Source organism: Acinonyx jubatus, chromosome C1 (assembly GCF_027475565.1).
Source record: "Acinonyx jubatus isolate Ajub_Pintada_27869175 chromosome C1, VMU_Ajub_asm_v1.0, whole genome shotgun sequence".
Lineage (NCBI taxonomy): Eukaryota > Metazoa > Chordata > Mammalia > Carnivora > Felidae > Acinonyx > Acinonyx jubatus.
The window spans coordinates 97,537,976-97,550,001 of record NC_069381.1 but is presented as its reverse complement, the minus strand read 5'-3'; the positions used below and the strand labels follow the sequence as shown (position 1 = coordinate 97,550,001).

Genomic DNA, 12,026 nt, shown 5'->3' with positions numbered 1-12,026 from the left:
AGCACAAGCTCAGCCCTTCTCAAGTCTTCAACAAACCACTCCAGACCACACTGATGGCTCCTTTGTTAATCTCCAAAGCAGTCAATGGCTGCACTATTTACTGGGGAAATATTATTTTGTATCTAACAGTGCAGATATAGTGAAATTCTAATTTGTTAATGATCTGTCTTCTCCTGAACGAAAGAAACGCTAACTTCGATTTCTATATGCTTCCAAGTAAACCCAACATACCACTCTATAACTAACAGCCTAGGATACATTTTAACTAATTCCTTGCAAAATGGTGTAGAAAAAGAAAAGAAAAAGATGATGATCAAGATAAAAAACCAGTAATTTCAGGACCTAATCTTTGTTCCAACCACTAATTAAGACTTTGGATAAAGTATTTGGGTAAACAGTGATTTAACCTGCATCTGTTTCCCTAGCTTTCTCCCAAATGAAATGGAAATACCCCCACCTGACTACCTTCCTTCTGTGACTTCAGTTTAATTCTTAAAAAATTTTAGTGAGCTCCACCACTTTGCAACACATTATATTATGGGCCTCAGATGATAACAAGGATGGCTAAAAAATAATCACTTCCTTCTAGGCAAATACATTCAAGTGAGGACAACAAACGTACCGAAAGCTACAAACACAAGGCAGATTTTCACAAATGCAGTATTAGCCACGGCGGAAATGAGGTGATGAGAGCACAGAGAAAGTAGATGGGAAATCTAACTGGGGAATAAGGAAAAAGTTGCAAATATGACACCAGAAACTGGGTAGAGAAAACCTAGTAGGGGTTTAATCAAAACCAAATTCAGAGGAAGGAACTTTTGGGGCAAAAAAATAGGCCAATCAGAGTCGAGAAGGTAAACCACATATTTTTAGTGTTCTTTGAAGAAATATTACAGGACAGCTCAGCTTTTCCCAAACTTCGGTCACCTGTGTGCTCCCTGCAACAATTTTATGTGCCGTTTTTTGTTTTCTATTTACTTAATAGTCTTCTTTTTTTTTTTTCTTTTAGAGAGACAGGGAGAGGGAGAGAGAGAGAGAATCCCAAGCAGGCTCCACACTCAGCACGGAGCCTGACACGGGGTTCGATTCCCCAACCCTGGAATCATGACCTAAGCCAAAATCAAGAGTCAGATGCTGAACGGACTGAGTCACCCAGGCGCCCCTAACGGTCTTCTTTTAAATTGATTCAAGATGTTTCTTTAAGCTTTTATTTCAATTCCAGTTAACATACAGTGTAATATTAATTTCGGGTGTACAATATAGTGAGTCAAGACTTCCTTCCAACAGCCAGTGCTCACCACAGCAAGTGCGCTCCTTAGTCCCTACCGTATATTTCACCCACCCCCCCTCCCCTCCCCTCCGGTAACCGTCAGTGTGTTCTCTAGGGTTAAGAGTCTGTTTTATGGTTTGCCTCTCGCTCTTTTCTTTCCCCTTTGCTTGTTTTGTTTCTTAAATTTCACATGAGTGAAATTACATGGTATTTGTCTTTCTCTGACTTAATTTCACTTAGCATTGTGCTCTCTAGCTCCAACCACATCATCACAGATGACAAGATCTCATTCTTTTTTGTGGCTGAATAATATTGCATTGTATATATATGCCACATCTTTATCCATTCATCCATCGATGGACACTTGGGCTGTTCCCACAATAATGCTGCTGTAAACATCGGGGTGCATGTATCCCTTCGAATTAGTATTTTTGTATTCTTTGAGTAAATACCTAGTAGTACGATTGCTGGATCATAGGCTAGTTCTATTTTTAACTTCTTGAGGAACCTCCACACTGTTTTCCACAGTGGCTGCACCAGTCTGCATTCCCATCAACAGTGCAAGAGGGTTCCTTTTTCTTCACATCCTTGCCAACACCGGTTGTTTCTTATGTTGCTGATTTTAGTCATTCTGACAGGTGCATGTGATATCTCATGTAGTTTTGATTTGTATTTCCCTGATGATGAGTGATGCTGAGCATCTTTTCATATGTGTGTTGACCATCTGTATGTCTTCTTTGGAAAAATGTCTATTCATGTCTTCTGCCCATTTTTTAATTGGATTATTCATTTTGGGGGTGTTGAACTTTTATAAGTTCTTTATACATTTTGGATACTAACCCTTTATCAGATATGTCCTTTGAAAATTCAGTTCAAAATTTTTAACTTAAGTGAATTTGCAAAGAAATAAAATTTTGTATCAATAGAGACATGACCAGACAGATGGAACTATCAAAATAAACACCATGTCATAATGCCAAGTGTTGGCTAGTGTGTTTTTACTTAAGACGGGCCACAAGAGATATTTTCAAGCAGGATTTGGGGAGAGAGGGTGAAAGCAAAGGAGCGGCCGTCTTGTTTTTTTATGCTCAGAAGGCTGGGAAAGGTGTTTTTTGCCTTTCTTTGCCACTTCTTTGCTGGCTCGCTCTGCTGGTAGAGCACAACAGCTGGGCCTGCCACGGATCCACGTTCCCCTGGACCCTCCCTCAGCATCTCTGACTCCCGGGCCAAGTATGTGTTTTCCAAGATGAAAGGCAGTTGCTTCATCAAGGTTGGAGGCAGTGAGAACAGCACAGATTCCCGTCAATTCGGATGGCTTCCAGACCATACTTTCCCTTCCAGACTGCCTTCCCTGCAGACTTCAAGCTCCAACATCAGACACAAAGACAACAGCCTTACAGGGACGGCTTAACCAACTCTCGCAATTGTGCGTGGTCAAATCTCTGTGACAAATTATTCACTGACTATGTGTATAATCATACACATATGAATACATATCACACACACACACACACACACACACACACATGTCCCCATCCCAGGAGTTCTGCTTTCTGCCTCTTGGGTTGAACTACAACTCACACCACCTTCAGCAAATATGGCACAATATTAGCACTTGTCAAATCTAGAAGTAGGCACAGGTATGTTTGTGACATTAGTCTCTGTGTTTCATGTGAAATGTTTCTTTGAAAATAAAATGACCACTACCATAAAGAAAGAATAATGTTATTAAATTTCAACTAGGTAAGGTTTTCTGCCCAAGTCTGAAGTCTGAGCCTTCTTTAATTCTTACTTCTAGTTCATTTCCTTTGCTAAAACAGAAATAGTTGCAAAAGTGTTGAGAAGTGCTAGCACCAAATGAGATTGTCTTCTTAGATGAAAGAAAGATCAGGGCGCCTGGGTGGCTCAGTCGGTTGAGGGTCCAACTATGGCTCAGGTCATGATCTCGCAGTCCGTGGGTTCGAGCCCTGCGTCGGGCTCTGTGCTGACGGCTCGGAGCCTGGAGCCTGCTTCGGATTCTGTGTCTCCGTCTCTCTCTCTGCCTCTCCCCTGCTCACGCTCTGTCTCTCTCTCTCTCTCAAAAATAAACATTTAAAAATTCTAATTAAAGAAAGATTAAGGAAGAACTGAAAAGGGAATAACTCTCTCACTTTACAAGCTAATGCTATTCAACGTAATTTCCACAGACCACTTAGATCTACCATGCAGGGCACCCTTTGGGACACGAGAGAATGCCGAAAGATGGAAGATTAGAAACGACTGAGAGAGTAACAAAGAATCAAGAACAAAGGTGAGAGGATGTCCCTGGAAGGAAGGTTGAGCTGTCTTCCTCTTGGACACTCTGAAGAGATGTAATGACAGGTAAGGGTAAACGTTAATTTCGAAGCAAAAGAAAGGAGATGTTTAGGAAGTTTGTACTTCTATTCCATCCATAAAGTGGGACCAAGGAACATCTGGAGAGAGTGTGAGCAATGGAGTCAGGCGAAGTTTGAGCTTAGGAAGAGTGGTCAACAGCCAACCGGAGGAAGTGCAGACCAGAGGCGGACAATGGCCCAAAGCATGGGTTTCAGAACTCCGAAAGAGAGAAACCAACCAGCCTATGGTGGCAACAAGAGATAATGGAATAAGCAAGTTCTGGTACAGCCACACATTGCTACACTGCTACAGCCATTATAAAATATGTGGTTGTTCATTTATGACTGCAGCAAGGCGTGCACGATATTGCTGACAGACAAAAATTGAGGTTAAGATACAAATTTATGCAAAAAAGGCAAATGTACATGTTTGTCTAACTAAAAGTCTGGAAGACAGTCCACCAACATGTGAGTGTGTTTCATGTCTGGTCCAAGTTCTGGTGATTCTTTCCCTTTTCTCTTTTCTATGTTTTCTCTTTTTGCTACACCCCCCATATACTCCTTGTTGAGCCTCATACAACTCCCCTAAATGCAGATGCTAATTTCTGCCTGAACAGTTGGTTAAGGGAGTCAGAGATGAGCTTCCTGAGTTGTGCGTATCTTGGGGTTGGCCAGCTCTCCCTTATAAGGCAGGCTTTGACCGTGGTGAATGGCCAAGCTCGTGTTCCGAAAACCTCAAGGTGACATTGACACAATGCCAACTAACTGCTGGGCATTGGGCAACTTGAAGAAATCCTGAACTTGCAAAACAAATGAATTACACTTTCGTGATCCAGCCACTTCCCAGAGTACACAAACGACTGAGGGGTCCCCTACTGAAGCTCTCTCAGCCATCTCAGAGCAGAGGGTCACAGCATTCAACACGGCATTCAGAGAGTCTAGCGTTCTCTCTGCCACACATCGTCTATCTTCACATTTTTAATGACGTGTGTGTGTGTGTGTGTGCACGCACGCACGCTGTCTTATTAAGGTAATACCTTCTCTGTCAGGGCACATGCTGAGTAGCTGTGCTGTGTGTGGCCCCAGCAGGCATGCTGCTAGAGTGTGGGTGCTGTGGGGGTGTTGAGCCAGTTGCTTTCTAAGGCACATCCCAATTCTTCAGATGCCCGAGGCTCAAAGGGGCTCCCTAAACCTCCCAGAAGCTCCCTGTATTTCCATAACCTCCCCAGATGGAAATCTGGACTGGCTGATTTGCAACTTCACCTGCTTTACACCAGGGGGCAGTGTCTGTCTACAGACAACAGCTTTCCTGAGGACATACTAGGGGGCAAGTGTAGCTATGGTCTCTTTAGGAAGCGAGCGCCCTACTTACCTAAAGTGATGGAATATTCCACCAGCAAAGGTTCCCCGGATTATCACCCAAACTCGCGGCCACCGTCTGAGGGCAGACACAACTAAATCTGAGGGTAAGGGCGGTGTAAAACTTGCCCAAACTGACAGAGAACCTGGTAGATGTTCACGTGTTCTGGAGTCATGATAGAGTGGCTCTCATGCCGGGTGTTGTCATCACGGCTGAACCCCTGGTGGTGGTGAGACTCTCCTGAGGCACAAGGGCTGGTCTCAATGACCAACACAGTGAGGTCTTCCCTAATGTCTGCCTACGAACTTCATTACTTGCTTAAGGTTGAGGGGTCGGAACCACCTCAGCGATACCTCATCAAAAGAAGTCTTTCCACGAATCTCCTGGGGAGATTAGGACCGGGAGGCAAATGCAAGCACGTAGGAGACATTCCCTGTGACAGTGTTCTACACAAAGTTCAAGAGCGCACCCTGAACAAAACTCTCTCTACCTCATTCTCTTAAGTGTGAAATTCATAGACCACAGTTGACAGCGCTAACTGGTTAAAGGGACGGCAGGAGAAAGGTGGACGGTTACTCTCATGAAGTGAACTGTAGCCTTTGCTTCTCAGTATGCCGATCTTTTCTATGCCACACTCTTCTTTTTTTTTTTTTTTTTTAATTTAACACAGAGAAGCAAAACAAAATAAAGTTCAGGAACCCACCATCCCAATTAACAAGCTACATTGTATTATATTTGCTTCAGATTTTTAAAATACGGTATTATGAATACAGAGCAAACCTCTTCTGTAACCCCCTCACCCCCACCCCTCCTTCCTTCCCTGGAGGTAACCAGTCTGATGGATTGGGTGCGGAGCCTTCTACCCCATATGTTTATACTGCTACATTGTCCATATACACTGATAAACCAAATATGGTACAGTTTCCTATATTTTGACAATTTTTTCAGATTTTATTTTAGAGAGAGAGAGAGAGAGAGAGAGAGAGAGAGAGCGTGCATGCAAGTAGGGGAAAGGGGCAGAGGGAGAGAGACCGAGAATCTGAGGCAGGCTCTGTACTAAGCGGAGGGCTCAATCCCACGACCCTGGGTCCATGACCTGAGCCAAAATCAAGAGTGAGGCGCTCAACCCACTGACTGAGTCACCCAGGAGGCCCGATATTTTTACAATTTTTAGTAAGACTTTTGTGTCATATTGTATATATCACACTTGTTATTTTTTTCATGTAACACCGTGTTTTAGAAATTCATTCCTGTAGTTGTTTATCGATCTGGTTCATTCATGCCAACCTGTTATAGACCATCAAATTTATGCCACATTTTGATTACCTGGTCCCTTTTTGGGAGTCACTAAGGTGGTTACTAATTTTTATTATTACAAACAGTGCGGCAGTAAACATCTGAGCCATATCTTCATGCACGTGTTCAAGAAATATTGGAGGATGTACACCTAGGAATCTAAAGCTGGGTTTCAATTTTACTAGACCGTGCCAAATTATTCTCTGAACGGCACAGTTCCCGCTCCTCTTTTTCAGCACACCTGTACTGTTAGACTATTTAATGTCTGCTCATCTATTCAGTGTGAAATGATATTTCATAGTCATTTTAATACGCCCGTCCCAGGTGACCACTGAAGGTAAACATCTTTTCCTGTGTTGACTATCACAGTTTCCTCTTCTGCACAATACCTGGTCAGTGATTCTGCTTTCTAAAACACCATGAAAGGATGTTTATTGCGTGAATGATCTGAAGGCACTGGTAACCCCAGGGTTGATAAATAAGATTGGGGTTATTAAGAGTTTACATTAAAATAATGTGTTCCAGAACACCGGAAGACTGTACCTCAAGCTGAGGTCCACGATGACATCACACTTTTGCTGGCGAAACTAATGCCTGTTACAGGTTACATGTTCCCGTTGGCTCATGGATGTTTTAAATCCTGTGCAAATTATACTACAATCTGTGACGCATGATCCCCGGGAAAATGAAGGAGCTGGAGTCGCCGGCTTAGAACACAAAGAAGTGGGTTCCATTTTCACTTTGCGTCTAAAGGGCTCAAAAAACAAAGAACTGCATTCCAACCTTCTTCCTCCAGATAGCCTGGCAAACAAACACACACGTACGCAAACACAAATGACGATGACAGCATCGGCTCTGAATCACTACCAGAAAATAGAAACAGAAATAAAGCACACAGAATTATTCACATTTAAATACCACAGATAGCTCTTGTCCAAGGGAGGGCACCTATATTTGGACAGTAAGAGTTTTTCTAACTACAAAATTGTGAACATTGCCGCGCGTTCACGAGACAACAATTTTTACCTGTGGCAATCCCTTTTCCTCTAGCTTTCTGCTTATCTACTTTCAAACCGCCTCTCACTCTTGTCAGGGGCATTTTCATCAGCATAAGAAGGGAGATCTACAAAATCTGCATCAATCCTTTATGTACCTGAAAGGTGACCACTATAGAGATTCTAAAGGTTGTGTTTGCAAAGCGTGTGGCCAGAAGTCACCTTGCTAAATAAAGGCAAGCGGATATTGAGGTAACTTGCGATGCGCTACCTGATGGTATCCACAATCCACAAAAACCGTTAACCTAAAGACCTTCCGAGTTGGCTTTGTGATGTGCTTTTGTCCTTTTAGTTTGAACTTGGATGTTCGAAGTAAGGGGGGTTAAAACCATTAATAATAATAATAATAATAATAATAATAATAATAATAAAACCCCGATAGAAGAAAATGCAAAGATCTGAATTTGCCATCTCTGTCCCTTCGAGTTCTGTGTTTCTCGACTGGGGTTGGTCATTGCCACACTGCAGATGCAGAAAAGGCTCTTGTTTCAGCAGTGGCTCCCTGTCTGGCTGTCCCTCTCTCTGGGAGTCCCGCCTACTGTGTACAGGGCTCTCTTTCTGCTAGCGCTGCTGTGCAGGTGGGTCTGCATGTTCCTTGGGCAACAGTAGACCAGGGCTTTGGTTTTTTTGAGGGTTTTTGTTGTTGTTTTTGGTTTTGTTTTTAAGATTTTTTTATTTATTTTTTTAATTTTTGGGGTTTTTTTTTGTTTTTTTTTCAATATATGAAGTTTATTGTCAAATTGGTTTCCATACAACACCCAGTGCTCTTTAAGATTTTTTAAAGTAATCTCTATACCCAACGTGGGCTCAAACTCCCAACACCAAGATCAAAAGTCATACACTCCACTAAGACAGCCTGGCACCCCAGGGCTCTGGTTTCTTTTCTTTTCTTTTTTTTTTTCTTTTGAGTTTATTTTTGAGAGAAGGAGCAGGGAGAGAGACAGAGAGAATCTCAAGCAGGCTCTGCACTGTTGGTGTGGAGCCTGACGTGGGGCTCGAACCCACGAACTGTGAGATCCTGACCTGAGCCTGGGCCAAAATCAAGAGTCAGACCCTTAACTGACTGAGTCACCCAGGTGCCCAGGGCTTTGATTTTTGAAGCAAACATCAACTTCCCATTTAAGCCAACTCTGAAAAGGGCTTCCTACTTTCTTCCTCTGCTGGAAGAAGCAACTTTCACAAGATGATGAAAGCATCATATTTTAATTGTGTAATGGGGCTCCTAGTATTCCCACTCCACAGGCCATCCCAAACCAAAACCATCTCCAACAAGTGACTTGGTAGAGAAGTCTTTGGTGATGTCCACTTTCATATCCAAGATAGCTTTGGGTGACCCCAAGACCACCTTTATCATGTATATCAATCGGGCAGTTGAATACTCATGAATATGTACCACTATGAAGGATTCACTTCTGCCTGGACTGAGGCATTGTTGGGACAGACACAGCTACAGGGTGCCTCCCAGTCCACACCTACAAAATAAACAGTCACTCACTCCCAATACTCATAAGACCTGGTTCTTCAATGGCAAATACTGACCACATGTCAGGCAGGGATCAGTGAACAATCATGGTCACAGGCTTAGAGCTCTTTGGTACTAAACGCAAACCAACTGGGCCAACCATAAAGAAAAGTAAATGAGAAAAACAATAGGTCTCAAACCCAGAACCGTGGCCCTTTTTTTTTTTAAGTTTTTATTTATTTATTTATTTATTTATTTATTTATTTATTTATTTAGAGAGAGCATGCAAGCAGGAGAGGGCAGAGAGAGAGAAGAGAGAGAGAAGAGAGAGAGAGAGAGAGAGAGAGAGAATCCCAAGCAGATTCCTCCAGATCAGCACAGAGCCTGACAAAGGGCTCGAACCCACGAACCATGAGATCATGACCTGAGCCAAAATCAAGAGTGGGACACTTAACTGACTGAGCCACCTAGGGGCCCCAGAACAGTGGCCTTTTTAGTGCTGCACTCCCTCAAGACAAACTTATTCTAAATAGGCAGACACCTAGCTAGGCCTGTAACAAGATAATGACAGCAGATGGAGTATAGGCATGGGGGGACGGGATTGTTCAGAAAAGGAATTATATTCCTGGAATTCTTGGTTAGAAGAGGAAAGAATTTTCTCAAAGAAAAAGTATTATAAATGAACATCAGGCATCATGGGTACAATGAAATACTCTCTGTATTAAATACTGTTTTGTGATTTAGGAAGTACTTTTTCCCCACAGGAAAATTACAGTTAAAGCTGAAACACCGAACTTAAAGAACTCCAGAATCCTGAATATTTGTGAACTGAATACTTGCTTTGCTAAAAAAAGGACTGACATCATCTATCAGTCCATCGTTTGAACAGCTCTTCTGGCTGGAGATAAAAACAACTGAACTTGCAAACATTTTAATGGAAAACAGAATCAGTAAGGCAACTCTTACCCTCCCCCACCCCCTACCTTCCTGTTGAGCAGTTGCCTTATGCCAGTTTCAAGCAACTGGTGGTTATACTCACGACTTCCCTGTACTTTCCTCGGGATAATCATCGCACACTAACTGTACTTATTGAACTGTCTGCCTGCCTCACCCACCCCCCACTAGAATGGGGGTCTTCTGGGGGGAAAGGGGCTTTGATTTGCCCACCACGGTAGCCCCTGCTAAGCAAATAGTAGGCATCATTAAATATGTGCTGAATGAAGGAGTAGTAAAATGAGGGCTCACAGTAGATACTAATCAAGAATTTGTGAATGAAACGCCTTTAGAATATTGGGAGAGGTAACTGATGTCATTAAATGGGCCATTTAGGCTGGCAAAGGAAGAGTAACTCTTGCCTGGCAAAGTGTATCTATAGCGACCTTGAGCATACCAAACCCACATTTTTGGGCTGGGGTGGGCAAGCAGTGTGGGAGAATTTTGTACAGTGAAGAAATGATTCTACTTTATAACTGAATCTTATACATATTGTAGATGACATTATTCAATTTATAGTAGTCTCAGCCCGAGGCTGGCCTCTGGGCAGAATGACCCAGCAGAACCTGAACGGGGGAGAAATAAACCCCATGCACGGAAAGCACCTGGAACAGAAAGCCCCCTGGAATCCAGGAAAAGATGGTAAGTGGACACCCAGAACTGAAGGAGGCCGCTCTAGGTCGGACCTTCGTCAGCGTCAGCGGCGACCGGGGCTCACTGTGTGCTCTAGATTCCAAGGTGACAGAGCCGCAGGTGAGTAACAATTCCGTCACGCGTTCACGATGTTGTCCCAGGTAACTGCAGAACCCGGCATCCGCTACGATTAACCAGCTCATCGGCGGATAAAGTACCACCAACCCCCACCCCACTCCCTCTCCCACTCGAGGTGGCAGGTGGGTGGGCCTGGCGGAACAGCCCCAGGGGGCAGGCTCTGAGGCTGGGGCGGGCACCAAAGACCAGGCCTGACGGCGACCTGGTGCTGGGGCCCAGGCCGGCCCTCGCGCGGGACGGGGGCAGGGGGCTCGTGTCCCCCCCGCCCCCTGGGGTTTGCAGAGCCTGGGCCACCGGCCGGGCCCCTCGGGGGATCCGCGGGAGGCGGGGCAGCGGGGCGCTGGGGGTGGAGGGGGACTCACCTGCAGCAGCACGGCCAGCAGGAAGCACAAGTACATCTGGTAGATGCCCATCTCCCCCACCGCCTGAAACGCCTCCTCCACCTCCATGGCGGCCCCGGCCCGGCGGCCCCGGCTCGGCCCGGTGGCGCGGAGCGGGAGCGGGAGCGGGAGCGGGGGCCGGGGAGGGGAGAGAACGGGTGGGGCGGGGGCGGGGGCAGCCAGAGCCGGCGCGGGGGCGGCGCGCGTGCGCGGGCGGGGCGGGGCGGGGCCGGGAGGGGGCGGACGCTGGGCTCGGTGCTCGGGGCGCGGGGCTGTGCGTCGGGGATCTGGGTCGGAGAGGGGCTGGCGTGCGCGCAGCTCGCGGGGCGAGGGAAGAGGAAGTGGGCGCGGGCTGAGACATCCGCGGCGATGGAGAAACACGGAAACGGCTGCCAGTCGGGTCCCCGGCCCTGCTTGGGGCGGGGGCGCGATTACCGGGCGACCTGGTGGCGGCTCGGCATTGTTTGTCCTTTTGTATAAATCGGGGGGCTGGGGGCGTGCCAGACCCTTCGGAGAAGAGGGCTGGCCGGCCTTTCTTTCTGGTCCAACGTTGCGCTAGCGCTGTGGGGGTCACACGTAAACACATTCTTGCAAAGCCGGGAGACTCATTTGCAAATAGAAATACGCACGAGGTACAAAGGAAATAAAGAGCCAAGGTTAAGCTGTGAGACTGGAGGTGATGGATGCCAAGGTGTTTGTGGGATAAGCAGCACTTGCCAGGCGGGAAAGGTGGAGGAAGAAGCGGCAGGGCGGAAAGAGAGGTCGCCCACCTTAAGTCCCCTCATTCCTGCGTCTCCTGAGGTTGGTTTTAACAGCTGCCTAGTATTCCCTGGTCCAGGCCATGACCCTCAATACATTGTGAACAGAAGAGGTGACCAGCTAATGTTTTACCTAGGCTTTCACATCTAAAAGAGTGCGATAGGCCTAAGTCTTCTTTTCTTCCTACTGTCCCTGTTTGCATTTGGCATTAAGATCATAGCAGCTTAGCAAAATGAGTTGGAAATGTTTGGTATAACTCTCCTTTAAACCATCTGGATTGGCTTGTCTTGCCGGGGCGAACCCCTGTATTACAGAGATACATAGAA

At 45.6% G+C, this 12,026-nt stretch overlaps 1 protein-coding gene across 3 annotated transcripts in view; it reads right to left on the bottom strand.

Annotated features, from left to right (window-relative positions):
• SLC22A15 (solute carrier family 22 member 15) overlaps window positions 1-11,072 on the bottom strand; it is a 79,830-nt gene extending 68,758 nt beyond the window's left edge. For all 3 annotated transcript variants that reach the window (XR_003420525.2, XM_027060811.2, XM_053214646.1), the window contains exon 1: window positions 10,924-11,072. Coding sequence is in view for 2 of the 3 variants with exons in the window: in XM_027060811.2 (XP_026916612.1) it covers window positions 10,924-11,010 (87 nt within the window). In the remaining variant the exon portion in view is untranslated. The remainder of the gene's footprint in view (window positions 1-10,923) is intronic.
• Between the last annotated feature and the right edge of the window lie 954 nt (window positions 11,073-12,026).